Below are 24,275 nucleotides of genomic sequence, written 5' to 3'. Positions count from 1 at the left end.
CATCATCAATAGTGACATTGATGACATAAATGTTTTCAAAAAAAGGTATAATACGTTTTACTATGTTTATTTTTAATAATAAATGACATTATAACTTATAATTTCTAAATATGATGTTAATTAACAGTTTGGATCAAGATGGTCCCCATGAAAACTCAAAGAGTACGTTCACCTATATGAAATCTAATCGAAGTTCTGAAAATGATGATTTCCTGCTTAATAATGATCTGAAAACAATTGCTGACATTTTCGAGCCACTTGAGGTAACACAAAATCTGAAAGATATTTATGGAATTATTGCATTTCGTTATTTATTTTTCAATACAACTTACATTCCATTTCTATCGTTTTATTCAACCAGGAAAAAAATATATGTTATTGTTGCGGCAATTAAAGGAATTCTTCAAAATAAAGATTGGTATTACCCAGCATGTACAAACTGCAATACCAGGGCATTTTCAGACACGCCTTCTAATGAAGCGAATGTCATCGGATCATTTCAACACGCAAAATATGAATGTCGAAATCCAAAATGCACAAAAACTGTAACATCAGTTATTCCAAGGTTATTGTTTTTTGGTATACTCATTTTCAGTAAAATATAATTTTACATCTTAAGTTGACTAATTTTGATGATTTTACAATTCCCATAGGTTCATGATTACGGTGCGTGTTCAAGATCATACTGGAAGTATCACTCTAACAATGTTTGAACAAGACGCGAAGAAGCTTCTTAAAATTTCTGCGAAAGATTTAATTGCAAAGACAGCTCGGGTTAATTTTTTTTACACATATTCCTATTTTTTATTGTATTTATATATAATTTCCTCTGTTTATGTTTTATTTGCAGCTTGGTTTTGGTACTGGCTTATACCCCTCTGAAATTAATGTCTTGAAAGATACGAAATTAGCTTTCATAGTTTCTATTTCAAAATACAATCTTGAAAGGAAAAACAATCAATATAGTATTTTGAGGAGTAGTGATGATGACAAGTTGATACAACAGTTGGAAAAAAACTTTGTCGTTTCAGAGGTGATTATACTTAAATTTATTCTCATTATATACAATACTTAATAAAAATTGTGGTGATCTTCTTATATGTTTTATACAGGGATGTAATTCACAATCGTTTGATGTTGGTACCACTGATTATGAATCTCAAGATAACAAGGGTATAAAGTTGTTGTACAATTTATCTAAACTTCTAATTTTTTATCTTACACCTTCTTACCCTTTTAATAATAATATTTATTTCTTAAATTAGGATGTCATATCTCAGACTGATGATAATGTTACACCGACCAATGTTTTCAAATCGACAGCCACAAGTCCAAAAAAGAAATTTGACACATCAAAGGGTTTGAAGCGAGCTCTTGAGGACGTATTTGTTTTGGATGTGAACGACAAGATGTCGTCATCAAAGGCTACAAAAGTTGGAGGGGAAGATGGACAGGTGAAATATTTGAAGGTGAATTTGGAAAAGTGATTGATTTTGATTGTGAGAAGAATAATTGGTTTTTTTAAGTTTGTTGTTGCGAGTATTAAGACATTTTCTTATTTTCCTTTAAAATTCCAATGAATTTGGTTGTTTTTTGTTTAAATTGTTTGTTTCTAAACTACTTTTCGGATGGATTTATATTATGTGGATGAATTTGATGGTTTTTCTTTTAAATTGTTTGTTTCTTAAACTAATTTTCATTTATGATGGAATGGAATCATAATGAATGGAATGGACAAGGGAATGGATCATTACATTCCTTTACATACCAAATTAATATCAAACCAGTCCATTCCATTCTTCTTTATAATACCATACTTTGGATTTATGTTATGTGGATGAATTTGATGGTTTTTGTTTTAAATTGTTTGTTTCTTAAACTAATTTTCATTTATGATGGAATGGAATCATAAATGAATGGAATGGACAAATTAATGGATCATTACATTCCTTTATATACCAAATTAATTTCAATCCAGACCATTCCATTTGTGTTTGTAATTCCATTATATCATACTAACTCATCACTTATACAAATGAATGCTTTCAAACAAAAAAGTATAGAAATTGAAGTATTTTTACCTGTATTTGGTTATCTATAATCAATCCCTCGACTTTTTCTGTACTCCAGCTATAATGGTTTTGAAAGGATTTTCCATCTGAATGATGGATTTAGTTACGTTGTTGAGTATACACCATCTCCACTACTCCTTGCAAATAAATGTCCACCAAAATGTTTGCTTTAACATTCCCAAAGTTCTCCAAACAAGAAGCAGAATGACTGTAACAATAAATATCAATTCAAGATTAAAACTTCTTAGATTACAATTACATTCTAAATATAAAATCAATTAAAATTAAAATATTCATGTTAATATGAAATACGAAATCAAATATGTTACAAGGCAAACATCTGAGGAGCTAGATTATGACATACCAAATTTAAAGAATGAGTTTGATTAGCTTTCTATTGCATTAACATCTGAGCAACAAAACATTTTTGATGATATAATGATTGCAATAAACAATAATGAAGGAGGTGTTTTCTTTGTCTACGGTTATGGTGGAATGGGTAAAACCTATCTTTGGAAGACATTATCGACCGCAGTTAGATGTAATGCTAAAATTGTTTTAAATGTTGCTTCGAGTGGGATTGCTTCTTTATTATTAACCGGTGGCAGGACAGCACATTCAAGGTTTATAATTCCTTTGGTTCTTACTGAGGTTTCTATTTGTTCCATATCACCAGATAGTGAACTCGCCAGTCTATTACGAAAAACCTCATTAATCATTTGGGATGAAGCACCCATGATTCACAAGCGTGCATTTGAAGCTTTAGATCGAACTTTGAAAGATATATTCAAGTGTCATAATCCTATAAACGAAACTTTGCCATTTGGAGGGAAAGTAATTGTTTTTGGAGGAGATTTTAGACAAATTCTGCCTATTATTCCAGGTGGTAGTAGACAAGACATTGTTAATGCTTCATTAAGTTCATCATATTTATGGCAACAATGCAAAGTCTATCAACTAACCAAGAATATGAGGCTAACTGTTGGAAGTGATACATCTGCTTTTCAACAGACAATGGATTTTGCAAAATGGCTTTTGGATATAGGAGAAGGGAAACTTAGTGGTTTTAATGATGGCGAAGCGATTATTGATATTCCGGATGATCTTCTGATTAATGATCCTGATGATCCTATAGGTTCGTTAATCGAGTTTGTATATCCTTAAATTCTTGAAGCTTCTAGCAATCCAGAATACTTTCAAGAAAGAGCAATACTTGCTCCAAAAAATGAAGTTGTCAAAAAAATAAATGATCGTTTGCTTGCATTATTTCCAGGAGATGAAGTTGAATATCTAAGTTCAGATAAACTATGTGAATCGGAGTTTATCCATGATCACTTTGATGCCAATTTATACTCACCTGATGTTTTAAATGGTCTTAAAGTCTCAGGTCTGCCTAATCATAAGTTAGTTTTGAAAGTCGGGGTTCCAGTTATGTTACTGAGAAACATTGATCAAAAAAATGGCTTATGTAATGGCACTAGACTACAGGTGATATCTTTGGGCAAACGTGTTATTGAGGTAGTTATCATAACTGGAAGTAATATTGGAAATCGGACATTTATCCCAAGAATGACCTTAACACCATCTGAAAAAAAAAATCTCATTCAAATTCCAAAGAAGACAATTTCCATTAGCTGTTTGTTTTGCAATGACAATTAAAAAGAGCCAATGACAGTCCTTATCTAAGGTTGGTTTGTTTTTTAAAGATCCAGTTTTTACACATGGTCAATTATATGTTGCCCTATCTAGAGTTCAAAGTAGAGAAGGATTAAAATTGTTAATTTTAGATAAGGATGGTAAACTTACAAATAAAACTTCTAATGTTGTTTATAAAGAAGTTTTTAGAAATTTGTAAGTTGTTTGTAAAATTTTATTCCTCATAACATGTTTTCTTCTTATTATTAATAAGATTTTGTTAATTTTTCTTTTATAATTTCTTATTTTTTATAATATACGTTTATTTTAACAACTTAAAATTTTGATTTATTTACCAATTTTAATTTACTTCACTTATTGGGGTTGTTTTATTTTTACAATAAATTTAATATATCATTATATTATATCGTAACGTTTTTTTTCACAAATAAAAACTATATAACATATATTGAAAATTAATTTCACATACTTATTTGAATCAATGATTTTAATTTTACATACCTACATAAAATAAGTATTTATTAATAATTTAATTATATGATTTGATTACTAATTATGATACTTTAGTATGAAAATAAAATTAATTTCGCACCCGTGATTCCCACGGGTTATAAATTAGTGTATATATATATATATATATATATATATATATATATATATATATATATATGTTCCCGAATGATTGACGCATATTATTTTATTTATATTTATATTTTGTATACTAAACGTTTCTATTTTGCCTTTGTCATCATTTGGTGACAATATAGACAGACACGAGCTGGAAAAAAATCACACGTCGCGGACTTAGCCATCATATATATATAGCCATCGATACTATATAATTTAGGGCAGGTTTTTGTCGCCATGCGGTGTCTTTTTCATACCTGAAATACATGTCGGTGCTTTCTCAGGATGCATAATGCAGTTTCGTAGTATAGCGAATGAAATAAGATAATAAATTTAAAGGGTGTATGAGGTAAAACTTTGTTATTTTTGAATAACTTTGTTATTAGATGAAAGAAAATTTTCATAATATAACAAAAGTTAGTTAAGGGTCTGTGTATATAATCTTGAATCATTAACATTTATCAATATGAAAGAAATAGAATCGTATTTTAGATATGGGTTGGTTATATCTTGTTTACTATTTGTTTCATCTTGGAAAACTTATGAAATATATTAGTATTGAATTATTGTCAAATAATATCTAATATACGAAAGTTGCTTTTGATTCATTCGAGTATATTTGACATGCTAGGATATTTTTTTGTTCATAACATATCTATAGGAAATTAGATGCTTCAGTATGCAATAACAAGTGTACGGTTGGCATTATTTTTAGAGGACGGAACATCAATCGAATCTTTGACTACGCATGCTACACATTGATATGAGTTGAATTAAATGTACATGTTGGCTAGAAAATTAAATGATACGGTGTAATGATAATAAATAGATTATGACCCGCGTTAAACGCGAGGAACATACAAATAAAATATAAATGTATATAGATATTGCAGAATAATTATAAAAAAAAAATCAGGGTTATTGATATTATTGAAATGTGTATAAAATACACTGAGGTTAGTAAATATATATAGTCGTTGAAGGTCCTCTTTGTAGACAACATTTTTTGTTTTATTAGTTGAACGACCTTCATCGCCACAACGTACATTCTAACATTTTTTTACTTGTGACACCGGAAACAACTACATATAGTTAACTATGCGCAAAAACAGCTCTACTCAAGTATAATCCAATGTTTGACAATGTACTTTCAAAAAACATTGTTATTTTATGGTTATATTGCGAAATAGAATTGTTTATTTTAAAAAATAGCAACTTATTTATGTTTATTTGAAATGATCCACATAACCCCCCCCCCCCCCCCCCCCCCACACACACACACACATACAATGTTAAATATAAAAAAACTCTAACAAAGAAATATAAAAACATTTATGCTTGCTCGATTTAAATATTGCCCATTACTCATTGAAAATGTCAAAATACATAATTGGCACACAACTTACTTGTTATTATGAGACAAATTAAACAATTTCAACAAATGATGATTTTTTATTTTTATTTTATGACAATTATTCTTTCACATATAACTATTAAATGGTTATTCAAGATGAATTAAAAGTTCATTGCTATTTCTTGCCATTTTAGAAGTATGTTTCGACCACTTTTGCATCAGATAAAAAACATATAGGTTCTTTTAGTATTACTGCAATCATACTTTTATATAAAGTTACTTTTTTCGCATCAGACCAAACTCGGTGTTTTTAAGCATTATTATCATCCTATATTATACATTCTTGATAGTTTTTAAGAGTTCGTTGTAATTTCTCATTTCTTTTTGAAAGTTCGTTATTATTTCTTGTTGCTTTTAGAAATAAGTTTTAGACTATTTTTTTTGTATCAAACCAAATTTGAAGGTTATTTTTGCATTATCACCATTGTATATGTTACATTTCATTTTTATTATTTGAATATAGTTTTTGTAGTTCAAAACCGATACAAATATAAAAATAATGACTACATATTAACCGACTCTCTATAATGTATAATTAAAAATCAAGACACTATAATCATAATTTATTGATGTTAGTTAATATGTAATTTATTTGGGGATGAGGTTAGTTTTTGGTTACTTATTTGGGAAGTATAATATGTATTCTGCATTACAAGTGTTTATCTTTTAAATTTAGCATTTGTTACTTTAGAATTTTTTTGACTTCAAATAACCATGATCATCCCATATTTAATATTTTTCTCTTCTTGCACCTTTACTTCCTACTGACTTGCATTCACTAAAACAAGATTTAACATTTTTTTAAAAAACAAATATGAACAATAAACTATTAAACTCAATGGATATGCTAAAAGAGACATGAGACTTGCCTTTTGTGAAATCAATAATACCAAATTGGACCACTTTTTGCAAAATAATTTAAGAACCGAAGAAAACCTGATTGCCCAAATATCTAATATTATTATTTAATTCATAACCTGTTATATTCCGACAAAATTGAAAATTTCAGCCAAAACTCTGTTACATGCCATCAAAGTTGAAAAAAATCCTTTAAAGTTAAATGATGGTATTAATTTAAAAAATTATCTTTCACTTTTTGTTGGACGTATTTTTTTATGACAAGAACAATTATCAGTCCAAACATAATCCGTAAAAACCATCATGACCAAATCATAGATCGCTTCATCAACAAAATAGAATACCACGGTCGTAAATGATAATCCAGTTAGAACATCTTGTTCTAAAAGATCAAGAAATGAACAATTTATTAGAATCTTATCACGCTGATAAAAGTCATAACAAAGTGACATAGATTGAATTGATAGTTTACAATAAATATAAAAAATGAATGTAACGACCCAAAATTTAAGACCAAAAATTTCTTTTAATAAAACATTACTTCAAACAAATTCATCATTCCCAAACATAATTTGAGTATAAGTTTTCAAAACACATGTTCATTATCAGAGTAAACATTCCTAGGCTGACTAATCTATGGTGTGTGCCATGCGATCACCCCGAGCTCCTCCCTCCGCTACCGGAAGTACCTGAAAACAAAACTGAAAACCGTAAGCACGAAGCTTAGTGAGTTCCCCACCTTACCACATACCATGCATAACCATATACTGCACATATTGGGCCACGCCCGCTATCCGGGGCCTCGCCCCCTACTACGGGCCTCGCCCGCTACAACGGCCCCGCCGCTCCAGGCCCCGCCTGGCTTCGAGCCCCGCTCGGATACAAATCTGTTTCACTCAGGCCTCGCCTGTCACAGGGCCCCGCCCACTAACATATAAGAGCACATACATATATCACATAACATCACATAAGCTAAACATATACTAACAGCTCTTGCTCTAAGGCCTCGCCTATCTCCGGGCCCCGCCCGAGTCCTGCAACTGATGAGTCCTGGAACCTCGTCCATACTCCTGCTGTTAGTGAGCTACAGGCCCCGCCCATCCCCACTCCTCTCCTAACTTGGGCCTCGCCCATGGACTGCTACTACTGAGATGTGGAACACCATCCACACTTTACTATTGGTGAGATACGGGACCTCGTCCCCACTCACCTCCCAACCAGGCACATACAAGTATCACACAGACAACAAGTATAAACTATCACATACACCACTCCTTGGGCACCCGCCCTCTATCATTGGACCTCGTCCGAATATCATACTAACATACTGTGCCTAGGGCTTACCCCCGGGCCTTCTACTCATAACTACATGGGCCGGCATTGTGGCCGTAGACCCATTCATACAAGGGACACTCACCTGCACTGGCTGAACTTGATGATGATCCCACTAGCTGCTGCCTGACCACTCACTGAACTCCGGCTCCACAAGCTTCCCAAGCTATCAATATCAATACAACACTTAGTATAACTGACCCATGACAGTCAACCAAGTCAACCCTAGTCCAGGTCAAAGTCCTGGTCAAAGTCAACCTTCCAGGTCAACCCTACTCGCCGAGTCCACCTACTGACTCGTCGAGTTCTTATGCTCAAAGTCCTTCTAATCGCGACTTGACTCGCCGAGTCAGCCCCTGACTCGCCGAGTCTACCGACTCTCAAATCCTGACCTGATCAACTCACTGAGTCCTGGCTCGACTCGCTGACTCGAGTCTTAACTCGAAGGGTTTGGGACCTGATCAACTCACTGAGTCTTGGCTCGACTCGCTGACTCGAGTCTTAACTCGAAGGGTTTGGGACCACGCGACCTGACTCGTCGAGTCCAAGAACAGACTCGCCGAGCACAGGGCAATCTCCAACCAACTCGCCGAGTTGTTCATCCAACTCGCCGAGTTCATACACATCTTCAACCGACTCGACGAGTTGTTCATCCCACTCGTCGAGTTCCTCCTCATCTTCAAGCTACTCGCCGAGTCCACTCGAAGGACTCCGCCGAGTCTATTCGGTTCCACAAACATGCAGAGAACTTTCAAGGCGTGCAGGGACTCCAAACCATAGATCTACCCTTCCCAAGCCTACTCCTCACGTAAAGTTGCAAACTTTACGTGTAGAGAAAGAGATCTAGGCAAAATTCACCATAAACTAAGGTTTAAGACCAAGGGGCTCCATAATCCACTCCATGACTGATACTTTACGGGATTCTAAACCACAACAAGCATGGATCTGAGGTAGCAACCTCAGATCTGGACCTCAAGCTCGAGATTGATCTTAAACATGGCTTAAAAGCCCCAAAACTCATACCCAATGAAAATCTAGAGGAGGGAAACGAATTAATACCTTCAAATGCTCTGAAATGATCCCCAAACTTCGGATCCAAAGCCACTCCTTGATGCTTCCAAGATTCCCACTTCTTTTACTTCCTTTAAATCACTCAAAAATGGCCAAAAGCTTGAATGAGCACAATGGGGGCTTAGGGTGCGGCGTTCTGGGTGTGAGAGACAGTAAAGGAGCCCTAGGAAGAAGAATGAGGCGATTAAATAGGCTCCAAGCCCCAGATTTAGGGTTTTCCTCGCACAGACCCTACTCGCCGAGTTGCCTTGGCCGACTCGCCGAGTTGGTCACTTAATCCTCGACTCGGATCCCGCTCAGACTCGCCGAGTTCCTCCTTGGACTCGCCGAGTCCCTCCTAAATTTAGGGTTTCCTTTACATACTTGGCTTTCAAAATCTTGGGTGTTACAATGAAGCCCTATCAGAGATAGAAAAACCTGAGGATGAGACAAAAAAACATGTAACACTACAAAGTTGCAAACATAAAAAACACATGATGCTAAAAATCTAGAAAAAAAAAACAAAATTTATACATGGTTGTGAGGTGAGCGTAGAGAACTTGTGTCAGATTCTTTGAGACATTTCGTCAAACACCTAAGGTGTATGTTCTAATAACCCATATTTTGAATGTAACATGACAAAAAAATCCAATGTTACGGGAAAGTATAGAAATGAACTAAATTAACATGTATTTAGATTATACAAATTATTTTGAACAATGTTCCTTCAAAAATATACTTATTGTTGTTTCATACCTACATACAAAGTTTAATAAAAACAATGTTAATTGTAATTATGCAATTTGATTCTACAATCAAATAAAAAAATTTCTATAATAACGTAAATATGATATTCAAGGAAATAAGATCATTCCTAGTTTAGATTCTAACTTCTTAGCCTACTTTTGATATGGTTCATATGTTAATATTTAGAGAAACCGGTAGGAAATGATGTTGATATTAAGTGTTGTATATTGTTGTTACCGATAAAAAACTAAGTTGTAGTTTAAATTAAAAGTTATTTTTATCATGGTAAGTATGTTGCTATAAATTGTAAACAAAATCACATAGCTATTGCAGTTTGTAGAGGTTGTTGAGTATCGAGTCCAAGTTAATAGGTTAGGAATTTAATATGAAAAATTATACATTTTTGTTTTGTTTGACTTAATCTAGACTGAATGATGTTAATCGATTTCATGTAAGCTGTGACAAAGAATTTCAAAATATATATGAATACGTATATTTGATACGAGAACAAAAATAATCGAAAAAAATATAAAAAAACGAAAGAAGGTACTGATCTTCTAGTGCACAACAATGAAGGTTTGAAGCAGATAATGATGATGGAAGTGATAAACAATAAGAATGATGTTGTAGGAGAAGGTTTGAAGAAAAGTAATGATCGAAAATAAATGTGAGCCGCAAATTCAAGGATGAATCATATATGTATGTGATAATTTGAATATGATTTTTTGGTATTAATGGTTTCCTAATAAAAATGAATTTTATATTAATGGTTTGCTAATATAAACAGATTTATATTAATGGTTGATATTTAATGCCTTAATTGAAATGGTTTTCAGTAATATGCTTTTAAAGTTGACTATTTTAAAATCTTTATAATAGGAAATTCAAGATTTAAAATATGGAAAAATTTATTAAAATTAAATACATTCTATTTCAATGGATTTAAGTTAATTCTCTTTGACAATTGGAAAGCATTTATTAGAATTAAATACATTCCATTTGGGGAAGATAATGTCACCAATTTGATCTAAGGGTGGAAAACATAATATTGAAATGCAGTCAATGACCCAGATTGTTTCAGATGATATCATAAGACTTTTGTTTTAATATATATTAAAGATAACATAATTATTGATATGCTTATTTAATGAGTTTTTTTAAAAAGAAAAAACTAATCAGGTTTAAATTTTGAAGCCAAAAACTATAAATAATTGAATTAAATTATGAACAATATTAATTACGGTTAATAATGACATAGATCGTTAAGAGATATCTTGAAGGAGATGCTTGCTTCAGTTTGTAGAGATTTGTGTGAAGCCAAAGCAGATGTGTGATAATTGGAGATGCAAGGAAGAGACAACACGCAAATTCTAAGAATACATGAGAAAAATGAACCACCTTATGGTGCTACATTCTGTTATGAACACACAAAGCATCAATTGAAGCATAACCATTGACATAAGGAAGAAGAGGATTAGAGAATTCTGGTTTAAGAGAAAAAATAGAGGAGAAAGATAGTGACTGTTATTCATGTTTTTGGCCAGATTTATGGAGAAATTGATGTCTCATATATAAATAGAATGATATGCTTTAATTGATAATATAATTGCTGATTTTAAAGATTCTATAATTAAATGTAATTATGCTCGAATTGTGAAATATATTTTCGAAAGTATGAATAGATTCTATAATTAAAGATTCTATAATTTAATGTAATTGTGTTTGAAATGTAATTGGTAAATTTAAAGATTCTATAATTAAATGTTTGAATTCTATTTTGAGAAGATGATGTCATCAATTTGATCTAATGGATAAAATCATATGATTGAAATACAATCAAGGGTCTTGATTGCTTCATTGGTGAATTAAGGGTTCTCTTTTAATAATATTTAGAGATACGGGGAAATTACAAAACAAGCTTTTTTTCCTAATTATTTATCAAAAAATAGCCAAAAAAACTTACTTAGCCAAAAATAGCCCACAAAAGAGTAGTCAACATTCGGTTGACTACGGTAAACAGGGGATGACTACGGTCAACGCCCGTTGACTACTCTTTTCCCCTAATGAGCTACTGTTTCAAAGGGCCGTCTACTTTTTCATGGTCCATTAGCCCAAAGTGCATAATGAAATTTTTTTCAGATTAGATCATTTTTCTATTGTTTTTCTATTGTTAGGCTACGTTTTTCTTTCAATGGAGCACCTGAAGAACAATCAGGTTTGTCTACTTTTTTAAAAATTTTACTGTGTTTGTGATTAGGAGTAGGTTTTATTTATGGGGATAAATTTTTTTTTTTGAAAAAAATTGAAAAAAGAAATATAAAACCGTAGGTTTCATATGTAACCTACGGTGTACAAGTGCCCAATGCACTGTTTGTGTAGTTTCGACTTGTACACCGTAGGTTTCATATGAAACCGTACAGACGTTATTTTTTTTCGTTTTTTTAAATGGTATCAATAGAATAGGAATTGGATGTATTTTGTTGTGGTATAATTTTTTTTATAAAAAAAAGGGAAACCGTAGGTTTCACAAACAAACCATTTTTTTAATTAAAATAAATTTAATAGCCAATAAACATTTGTATCCCCTTGTATGTATCTTATGATTTTTTTTGGAAAAAAAATTGTAGGTTTCCTAAAATGTATGGTTATATATATATATATATATATATATATATATATATATATATATATATATATATATATATATTATTTTCAATTTTATTAAAAAAAAAAATTGTTTGAACGTATTTGTAACGATTGTATCCCCTTATATGTATCTTATGACTCACTGTTTTGCATGTTGTTAAAAATGATATTATTTTCTATGTCTCAATTATAGCATATAATAGCAATGTAGTATCTATTTGAAGAAGTTGTTATGTGTATAATGTGTAGATACTTTGTATTATATTGTATTGATAAAATAGAATTGTGTTTTGGTAGTTTCGGGTTTGTTATAAAATATGTTATTGTCACACAATTTTTAAAGTACAATACTATTTTTTGTATACAAGTAGTATAGAAAAGACAAAATTTTGTGTAAAATAATTTACTTTGGTATTTTATAGAAAGTAAATAGATTATATGAAATGTTTAACTGTTTTATTGTATGATACTCCAACACTGTTTTGTTTTTTTTATAAAACCTTATTTAACTTTATTTTTTATTTATTTTGCAGCTTCCTAACAAAAAGATGACATGCAATATATCTGTGAAAGCTTCATGTCACAAGTTGCATGAAGTTTTGAGTCGGTTGATTGGGCCGGTTCGAGAGATATTTTCATGGACTAGCTTTGGTTACCTCTTGGATCTACCGGCTCAGTCCGGAGACGGACTACTTATTCATGGCCTACTACTTCACATGTTGCGTCCTACCCCTGAAAGTGATGCAGCTGAGCGTCTACATTTCATGTTTTCTAGACGTTCTTTATCATTTGGGCCGGAAGAGTTTTGTATTGTCTCAGGACTTTACATGGGCCGTTTTCCTACTTCAAGGATCGAATTTTCAACCATGTATAATTACGGATATGGTGATAATACATTTCGGTCCAAAGTCTTCCCGTATCGCATGGACACTACGTTACTTGTAGAAGATTTAGAGCTACTTATCTTGAACCGATAGTTCAATGAGATATCGGCTGACGATGTTGTCCGTACGATTTTGCTATATATCATCAATCAAGGTTTTTTGGGAAAAGAACCCAAAGACAAAGTCACAATCTGTGGGTGGTGGAGAACCTGGATGAATGGAACAGGTATTTATCAATTTAATATTATAAAAAATACCATTTTTTATATGTTTAACTAATAGTTTTGCATATAATATAGGTTCTCGTGGGGGAGTTACCTATGGAGTAAAACATACCCTAGATCGCGCGATACTACTGAAAAGTATTGAGGAACTTCCATGTTGAGTACATTCGAACGGATGTTAGGGAAATAGGCTCTTGCCCATTTCGGATGACCGATATTCGTAAGCACTTCACGAGCATCAATGCTTAATCTAGAAAAATTTTGTGCAAAGCTTGACAACGTGTAGGATTTTAATGTTATCAAGAACAAAGTTTCCAATGATCTCCCGGAGCCTACTCTTGTGCGTAAATAGTTTTGCACACTATTACAAGTGTAACCACGATAAGAATCACTAAAAACATTATCTACGCAAGAGCTAATGCCATCGTACATATTGGATATGAACGCTATTTCCCTACCCTCTCCGATACATTCTTTTAAACTCATCAGGAACTAGGTAGAATTTACCACATTATTTTCAACCGCCATACCAAATGCTATAGGGAAAGTAAGATTGTTCCCATCATTAGCAAAAACTACAAACATTGTTTTTAGGTAGTCCCTTCTAAGAGGGACGGTACCTATGTAGAAGACATGCAAGAAACAATGCACGAATGCATGAAACTGTAATTTTTAATAGTGCACACCAATTACTTTAGTGTACAAACATTATCAAACGTAAAGACACAAAACGGATTTGGAAAAGAATTATGCCACCCATCCAATAGCCCCAAAACAAGATTGGAAACGATCCATCAAATCCGTTTTGATGTGAGTGTGAGTATGCGGGTTGGTTCACCTTAGGTTATGAAGGTAAACAGGCAAGTTGTTGAAGCTTTCTTCATGGTCAGTGTCGGAGAAACTCATTTCGAAACAATTGTAAGAGAGAATTAGCAATTACATAGTTTGCGTAAGGTTGTGCGGGTTAGGGGCTTTGCACATGTGGACACATAAATAAGTAATAGCTGCAAAGGCAAGGTCAATAATGTATTGTCTGTTCGAACAATATATTTGTCGTTTCAAACAGTATCTCCGTGTAAGGTATCTGACAATCGGACTAATCTTTGACATTATATGACTACGGTTTCATAGACTTTGACTACTACTTTGTAGCCTGCATAATGTATTGTCTTTTCGAACAGTATATTTTTCGTTTCAAACAGTATCTCCGTGTAAGGTATCTGACAATTGGACTACTCTTTGACATTATATGACTACGGTTTTATAGACTTTGACTACTACTTTGTAGACTGCATAATGTATTGTCTTTTCGAATAGTATATTTGTCGTTTCAAACAGTATCTCCGTGTAAGGTATCTGACAATCGGACTACTCTTTGACATTATATGATTACAGTTTCATAGACTTTGACTACTACTTTGTAGCCTGCATAATGTATTGTCTTTTCGAACAGTATATTTGTCGTGTCAAACAATATCCCCGTGTAAGGTATCTGACAATCGGAGTACTCTTTGACATTATATGATTACGATTTCATAGACTTTGACTACTACTTTGTAGCCTGCATAATGTATTGTCTTTTCGAACAGTATATTTGTCGTTTCAAACAGTATCTCCGTGTAAGGTATCTGACAATCGGACTACTCTTTGACATTATATGACTACGGTTTCATAATGTAGTTTCAAACACTACTTATGGGAATCCACCTAATTGTATGTTATTCTTTTTTCTTATTTAAGTACTCCTATAAAATTATAACAAACTAATAAAAAAACTTTAAAAAATGGCCTCCAATCAACCAACTTCTTCCAACGCAGTTGCTCCATCCAATACTCCACATCCATGGACGATAAGAGAGGTAATGGTGGTAACATGTTGTTGGTTAAACATTTACGATGATGTAACCATGGTTAACCTTGATTGCTTAGAAGGTGATGAATGGACCTGCATAACAACCATGTTTAACCTTTTGTTGGGAGAAGGAAAACACCGAACACAAGAAGATATTTTTGGTAAGTGGATAGATTTAAAGGAAAAAATCACATGGTTTAATCGATGGTATCATCATCTTAAAAACAGGTATCGTTATCCAAACAACGACAAAGATCTTTTAGAAATGGTTAAAGATCATTACATTTTGGAGCACGAGGGAAGTGACTTCAAGTATGAGGATGCATGGATCCTACTTAAAAATAACAAATGTTTCATGTAGAAGGCTCTTTTATGTGAAATGTCTTATGTAATGTTTCGTAAGGGTGTATCTCGATTTCTAAAATGTTTTATGTTTGTGTTTTATTTTTCATGGAATAAAGGAGTTAATAAGTGGAGTACTAGATTTAATTAATAATCTCAGAAGTGCTTTTTAATACAAGCAATACAAATTACAAATACGGGAATTCATTGCTTTCCTACATTAATCTAAGGACAATTCAAATCAAATGTACTATTGAAATCAAAAGTAGGGTACACGCTTTCGTTCTGTGACCTGCTCCCGGATGCAAACTCATCAGTCATTATGCCCTTTTGTGTAGATTTTTTCCTCCCCCCAGATCCGCTCCCCGATCCCCTACCCGTACAATCGTTCCTAGTGTGTCCAAATTGACCGCATGTAGAACATTCTTGTCGTATTGGATGCTCAACTTGCGACGGAATACGTCCAGTGTTTCTTGGCCTACCCGGCTGACGTCTCTCCATTATGGGTGGCTTCACGGTCATCACATCATCGGGGATCTCCCACTCAGATGGACTTGGTAAGGGGTTCACTGACTCCTCGTAAGTTTTCCTCAATGTTAATGTAAAGTAAGCTTTTTAAAGCGAATTCCGAACAATCTTTGTAATGGTTCATTGTCAGCACTTTTATAACATGGCCACAAGGTAAGCCATCTATTTGCCACCGCCTACATGTACAGGTTCTTTGTTGGAAATCAACAATGACACTTTTGTGGTTAGAGCTTTTCACTTCAAATCTGCTGTTTGAGATAGGGTACACCATCCAATTATTACAAGCATTCTTATTTGCTTGTATAATCGTTTCAGCCCGTTGGGTGAGTGTTGTTTTAGTTTCAGCAAAAAAAAATAGACATATTTTTTCATAAAATTATTACTACACGAGTTAAGAAAATACCCAATCAACAATGTATATAAAATATTAGTACCTGCAACATTACGTTTCTGAAAACTCCATTGTTGCATTGTTGCACGAAAATACTCAATCAACATCAATATTGACATCTTTCTTGCAAATCGTGACATTGAATTTATTGACTCCGCACTATTTGATGTCATAAGAAAATACCGATTCCCAGGAAAATGTGCCATGACCCATCTTTCTGGGTTGATGTTTTGTAGGTATTCCTATACACAAATATTAACATTTTTTTATTTTTTTCATCCCATTATCGAATTTTTTAATGGTATAGGCTTTGCAGGTCTCCCAAAATAATGTGTGCATTGTATCGCTGCTTCTAATTTTTGCTGAAATGTTGAAATACAAATGGATACCACATATTCCATGATAGGCGTGAGGAAATATATTTGCAATTGACGTCGCTATGGATGGAGCCCTATCAGATATGATTGTAAGGTCTTCCAAGTTGCCTATACTTTCACGTAGCTTTCGAAGGAACCAGGACCACGTATCAGTACATTCACTTTTGCAAATGGCATAAACAACAAGCATGATTTGGTTTTGATCGTCCATTGTCACTGCGAGCAACATCATGCCTTTGAATTCACCCTTTAGGTGACCACCATCAATTATTAGGGTCGGCCTACAATATTTGATGAACGCTCGTACCTACAATTATTTTTTATTGCATTAACAAGTACCAATTAGGATTCATATGTTATATTTGTTATAAAAATTAACACTGCTTACCGAGCAACCCAATGCGATAAACACGAACTCAAACCGATCATCATCGTCTACTCTTATCTGAGTAACAGTTCCTGGATTGTGCTTGACCAAGTTGTGCAGATACACTGGTAGTTTGGTGAATGAATCCTCTTTGGTACCTCTTAACATCAACAACGCATACTGTTTTGCATGCCATGCCTGTTGGTATGAGATATTGATTGGAAATTTCGAATTGATGTCCCTAACAATTTCATTGCCCCTATAAACACTATTATAGTCTCCGGCCAATACTTCAGCGATAAAGTGGCCAAGTACCTTTTTCTTTGATTGCCGATGATTAGACTCCAAATCTGTCGCACAACATGTGTGTTGGTCAACAACTTTTGTGACTTGGAAAGCAGTAGTCGATTGGATTCCCCTTGCCCTAACCATCCATGAGCAATTTTTAACCAAACAAACAACCTCGCACCTTCCTTTGCTCGATCTGGTAGTCTTATACTGCTTACCTTGTTCCCTGCATTGTCTTCCGATTGCAAGCTTGAGCAACTCTTTGTCATCAAAAATGTCTAAAACCTTAATCTCTTCACTTATATCCACCCTCTGACATGGAATGTTCACATCAGCGTTTACAGGACACGAAGGCAAAGGGGGGCATACCATGAAACATGGTATCTGAATAAATAAGCTTAGATTCGTCATCTAATTCTTCTCTGTTAGAATCACTATCTAGGCCGGATATATCCAACTTGTCACAATCCGCAAACTCGCCATATCCTTTTAGTTCACCATCATGCAAAAACGGAACTTCCTGTTTTCCAAATTCATTACCAACCTTATTCACCACGGCTACTGCTTTTTTTTTTGTCAAATGATTCATTTACACAAACATCATTAACATATGCACCAACATCATTATCACTGATATACTTATAATTCTCCGGTGTAACATACATAATCGGTTCTGGCACTACATTTACATTTTCAGCAACACTATGATATTGACTTTTACTTGGACTTTTAAAATTACTTATTGGGTTGTTGCTCCCTTTTCCACTTGATAAATTTGTTGCAGATGCCTTTCCTCTATCATCCATTTCGTTGGGCCAAATGCCTTCTTCAACCACCACATACACAGACACATATTTATCTCCAACGCCATTTATTACCTTTATCAGCTTTCAAATATTACGATCATCAACAGTACCACAATAATAGAGTTGTCCTGGATGTTGATAGACCAAACTAACTTTTGATTCTTCGGGAAGACCCATCTTGCACTTAACCAACTAAACAAATTCGGTGAACGTTGTGTTTTCGTAAAATTCAACACCTAAATAAAACATTCTCGGATTGTATCCCAGTGGCCAAACATATGATAATTGGGAATTAACAAACTCACATCTTCCATCCGTAATGAGCAATACAAAATACTTATTACAACTCATTATCTTAAATTTGACAATTAAGAAGCTAGAGAGAATAAACTTTCCAAAAATATAAAATACTAAATATATATAAGATAGGTTGAGAACAGTAGTCAACTCTGACGAAAAAAGTAGTCAAGTATAACAAAAAGTAGTTAAATTTAACAACAAAGTAGTCAGCTTTACCAAAAAAGTAGTCTACTCTTTTCGCCAGAGTTGACTACTGTTAAAATTAAAACAAAATAATTCAAACTAAATAATTGTTAAAATTTAAACAAAATAATTGTTAAAGTTATTATACATATTATAAACACTATTTTTTATACTCTATATTACAAAAAAATAAAAATAATAATAATAATATTTTTAAAAATAAAAAACTAAAAATTAAAAATTAAAACCGTTATTTTTTGGCCAAAATAGTAGATAAAATCCCCGAAATAGTAGATAAAACCCCTCCAAAAAAAACCCGTAGTTTTTTTTTTGCAAAAACCGTAGCCTACGGTTTGGAATGTCAAAAATGAAAAAAACCCTACGGTTTTGAATGTCAAAAATGAAAAAAAAAATTATACAAAACACGAAACAATAGACGAAATGGCGGAACAGTAGGCAAATTTCGAACCTACGGTTTCGTGGGCTATTTTTGGCCATTTACTAATTTTTGGCTAAAAATTGTTAATTATCCCCTTAATTTGGCTAGATTAGTAATTACCCCTAATAATATTTAGAATCAACTTATTAACCATATTTTGATTTAGGAGGTGTTTTTTTTTTTTTTTTTTTATTTAGGAGGTGTTTGTTTTTTTCTGAGATAAAATATCTATAGCCTACGCACCATATATGTAGACATTTACAGTAAAAGAGGTGGACCAAACGTCGATAGGTTTGAAATACGAACACTGTTTGTTTTCTAACATTTGCAGACTGATAGAATAAACTAAAATTTAATTAAACCGATTTTTTTTTAAATTTAAACTAGTCTTTCAATAATTTTATGACTGTTTTTATATAAAATTAACAAATGTAGATCAACTTTTATGTATTATTGTATAAAAACTGAATATAAATTTGTACGAAATAATGTATATATTTGATAAAACCCAACAAACTTTGGTTGCAAAAATATATCTAAATATTCTAATTAAGAATAAAAGAATTTAACACATAAAATTGATGGAAATAAACGTTGATTTTAAATGAAATTTTCATAATTCTGATTTTATGTTTTTAATTAAATCAATTAAAAACTGGTCATAACTATTTATCTCAAGAAATGAATGATATTGCATTAATTAATGTTTTATTAAATTTGGCAGAAAAAATATAAGACAATATTACGATATATATATATATATATATATATATATATATATATATATATATATATATATATAAACAGCTCCAACGACCATTGTTGTAATTAAAATTTTATTTATAAATTTGTTACAAAAGTCATGATTGTGTCGTGGAACCTTTTTTCTTGAAGTATTGTAACTTTTTTCTCCAAATTATTTATCATAACTAAAGTTGCAAATGCACACAGTTTTTATGATTAAATGCTTACCCAAATTATTTTGTTGGAAATAACATGTTTAAAGTCGTACACTGTTCAAAAATGTTTTTATGTTGTGGGTATAATTATATTATAAGAAATACCATAATTAGTGGCTACATCATCATTAGCGGTGATATTTGGCCACTTCTGAACTTCGTGTTTTGAATCACCCTACCCGTTGATCACATATCTCAATCCAATGGTTGGTTTCCAATTGTTGTACATGGGTATTTGCGACAACATCAATAGCCACGATTTTTTCACCCCTAACACCCTAAAAAAATGACCATGAAAGTGTTCCTTCCATTTATCATAACTTGTCGCCGCTATTTGGTTTTATCCCCATTCAAACTCATCGTTAATGTCGGGGCTTTCCATTCAATTCTATATCATACGAATTTATCTAACACTCTTGGATCTCTTCGGATATTCCAACCGATGAACCATTGATTTATATGAAAACCTATTCGATAACGCCAACATGCCACCAGGAACCATCGATAACAAAATTAAGTTCACCGATGACAAAATCGACCATCACTTAAGCATGTTTGTGCTTCTTCTCAGTCATTTCTCTTCTCTTTCTCTTCTGACCAAGATTTCCATTTTAATTGCAATAATTTTGTAATTTCAAGGCATACCACAACCACCATTGCCTTCTCCTTCTGCTATTTTGTGGTGACTACAACCACCACAACACCATCATTCTATTTCTGGGTCACCATAAGTTCATTTTACTCTTAATTTTGGTATGGAAAAATGTGTATAAGTCAATGTGTATTTTGTATATTGTATGTATACCTGACAACAGTGAATGTATGTGTATTTGGTATATGTTTATGTGTTTTTGGTAACAGTAAATATTTTTATGTATATATGTATTAGTGTATGTGTATTTGGTATATGTATATTTGCTTGCTATATATGTATATGCGTATTTGTATCAAGGTTGTAAAAAACGCTCGACGTTACCTAGTCGGTGGACTGGGGTCAAGGGATTAATCGGCTAAGCGGAGATTAATCGGGTACCATTAAATGCTAATTTATTGAATTTTAAAAACATAAATATGACTAATATCATATCAAAGTTCGTAAATACCAATAATAATGATAACATAATAGGTTAATATGATCAATACAACACTAATCATGCATCAAATAGTTTCCGTTGAGATAAAACTTCTTCCAAGTGTTAAAATTTCATCGTTTTGTAATGTTTCACTCATTATGTATGCAGGGATTAATCGCTAGGCGCCCTCTAATCGGTCGAGTAGCGCCTAGGGATTAATCGGAGATTAATCGGGACCTAGTCGGGATTTTTACAACAATGATTTGTATATATGCAAACATAAATTAATGTATGTAAACATTTATTTGTATGCATTCGAGAATGTATGGGTGTATAATGTATCCATATGTGTGCATAATGTATGTGAAATAATCATGTCCTTAAGGATTGGTTAATATGATTGGAACATGTCTTAACCTTTGCCTTATGCGTTTGTTATGTAATTATTATGATCTTAATTTCTTTTGACTTAATTAGGCAAGCTATCAAAACTACATAATATGTAAGGTACAATGCTATAATAAAAAAAGTAGGATGTTATAAATAGCATACATATACAAAAGTAAGATGCTATAAATAATATAAATATGTCACAATTCTATTAATTTGCGTGTCTTCTTTTTAATCATACTGAGGGAAAAAGTGAAAGTGAAGTTCCTCTACAAACCACGAGAGTGGATGATGTTTTTTATTCTAAGACTGAATATGATGAGAACTATCATGATTATTATTCAGAAGGAGATATTGAAGTTATCAAGAGAGAGTCTAATTAAAATAGTTCCTATGTAATTTGTATTTGTAATATTTGGATTCCTAGTACAAATAGAAATTTTTATTCCTATGTAATGTCTATTTATAAAAGAAATTGTATTTGTATATCTTACAAGTTATCAGGCTATGCCGTTTATTTGTATCGTGTTGTTATATACCATGGAAAATTTGATGATGGGTTCAGAATATAAGGGTGATATACATGGGGATCCACCACCTCTATTCAGTGAAGGTCGTGGTCAACATAACGAGGATGGTAAGTGTTATTATGATTTATGATTTACTATATTTATTATGTTACTATAAAGTATTTTTACTAATAATTTCTAATTATAATTGCAGCTATTCCACCGAAGAAAACAAGAGAAAAGAAAAAAAAAACCTTAACCTCTAAAAGGAGCTATTGAAAAGTAAAGGGAATCCTTTAATTTGGATTTTGATAGGGATTTTACATTTGACCCGATGGGTGAACCTCAAGATATGTTTATTTGCGAGATGGATAAGAATATATAGCATAACGTCCCTTTCAATAACAGAAGTTGGAAACACATTTCATTTACCTTAAAGGATGTAACAATCAAGCATATGAAGGTAAACTATTTATTCAAGCATTTTTATATGTTTAATTATGACAGGTTTTTACTTACCTTACTTTTTTGTATTTGTAAGGAAAGTTTAGTTGAGATTCAGTTTCTTTGGATCCATAGAGTGCTAAATTATTGGAGGGTCGTGAGGCGTTTATAGAAAAACATGATAAAGACTGTAAAACTGATGTGGACAATTATTTTAAGAAAGTCAGGGGGTATGATGATATCTCAAGAACTATCCAACCCCTCCCCCCAAATGTATGGATTCTAATAATTGGGAGAAAGTAATTTAGTATTTCCAAATGGAAGAATATAAAAGGTCTTCGGAGATAAAAAAATGTTTGTGCACTACAAAAATACTCAAACTGTATGTGTGTATGGGGGTGGGGGTAGGGGGAGGCGGAGGGGGAGGGTGTGTTCGTTCAATATTGTTGTTTGTTATAAAAAGGCAAGTTACAAATGTGTAATTGTTTACTTAAAATATAATCTAATTTTTATTGTTAAAAAAATAAGAGTAGGGTAAAAGTATGTAATTTCATAACTATATTAAGTAATTTTGTAGCATAAATTTTCACGTATTGCACTTGAGATCCTACATTTCTAATTTTTGGAGGTTTTAGTTGATCTTGGCTAACCACTGTGTGGTTATGGAGCCCATCACGGTATGTTCGTGGCCCTAAAAAGAAACACACATTTTTAATGACCATTGTGTGGTCATGTATTGACCAAGCATGCTGGCTGATGGATGTACACCCAAAAATTTCAGGCCTTGAGTCATATTTCAGGAACATTAGGTTAGGGTTTACTTTCAGCTCCAGCTTCCATCCTTTTGAGAGAAACCCTAAAGTGTGTGTTATTGGTTTTTAAGTGTGTGTTCTTGGCTTTTCAAGGATTAAGAAGGAAGAAGGAGGTGATTCAAGCTAGTGGTGGGATTTATTATTGTTGAAGGCTATTTCTACAACCATCTTTACACTCCAAAAAGTAGAAAGTTCATACCGTTTCATCTCATGAGTTGATTATGATGTGTTGGAGTCCCTTTTTGGTTATTGAAATGAATTCTTTGAGTTTGAAGCAACTCTAGGACCTTGGATGAGATTTATGTTACTTTTTGGACCTTGTGGTCCCATAAATTTGCATCTTGATCAAGAATCAACCATGCATGGATCTCTCAGGTCATTTGTCCCTTTTGTGTTAGGTTTTGAGATCTAAGCTTTTAGAGGTTCGTAAATAGATAAAGTTGGAAACATTATCCATTCATGACCTTAATCGATCCAGATATGAGCTTTGGAGCTATAGAAATAAGGTTTAAGAGCTTAATGGAATACGTTGGTTAGGACTTTACCACGACGTGGCAATGTTGCTACCACTACAGGGGATTTTGCAACCATTTTTTCGTTTAGCCACCACGACATGGCCATAGTGTAGTGACTAGGTTGTGAACTTTGATCATTCATGTTTTGACTGGTCAAACTTTAGGGTCATTGAGGATTTTCCTTTATTAA

The 24,275-nt window shown here is 32.8% G+C and overlaps 1 protein-coding gene across 1 annotated transcript; it reads right to left on the bottom strand.

Moving 5' to 3' along the window:
• Nucleotides 1–13,435: 13,435 nt before the first annotated feature.
• On the bottom strand, nucleotides 13,436–18,066 carry LOC145099080 (uncharacterized). The gene is made up of 5 exons (XM_079036666.1): nucleotides 17,389–18,066; nucleotides 17,050–17,307; nucleotides 16,667–16,865; nucleotides 14,018–14,130; nucleotides 13,436–13,495 (listed from the first exon to the last, which is right to left on the bottom strand). The coding sequence occupies exons 1-5, from the start codon at nucleotides 18,064–18,066 to the stop codon at nucleotides 13,436–13,438; spliced, it is 1,308 nt and encodes a 435-aa protein (XP_078892792.1).
• Nucleotides 18,067–24,275: the final 6,209 nt, after the last annotated feature.

The sequence above is a fragment of the Lactuca serriola genome, chromosome 4 (genome assembly GCF_051521515.1).
Source record: "Lactuca serriola cultivar US96UC23 chromosome 4, Lser_US96UC23_V15, whole genome shotgun sequence".
NCBI lineage: Eukaryota > Viridiplantae > Streptophyta > Magnoliopsida > Asterales > Asteraceae > Lactuca > Lactuca serriola.
Note: the sequence above shows the minus strand (reverse complement) of the source record. Positions and strands in the feature narration are given on the sequence as shown.

Bases quoted from the DNA above. Each gene is read 5' to 3' on its own strand.
- LOC145099080 (XM_079036666.1), bottom strand. From the start codon at position 18,066: ATGACGAATCTAAGCTTATTTATTCAGATACCATGTTTCATGGTATGC. The intron at 16,866-17,049 runs GCAAATATATTT...ATTTGTGTATAG, and splicing joins CATCCATAGCGACGTCAATT to GAATACCTACAAAACATCAA. The intron at 14,131-16,666 runs GTACTAATATTT...TCTTCTACATAG, and splicing joins TCAGAAACGTAATGTTGCAG to GTACCGTCCCTCTTAGAAGG.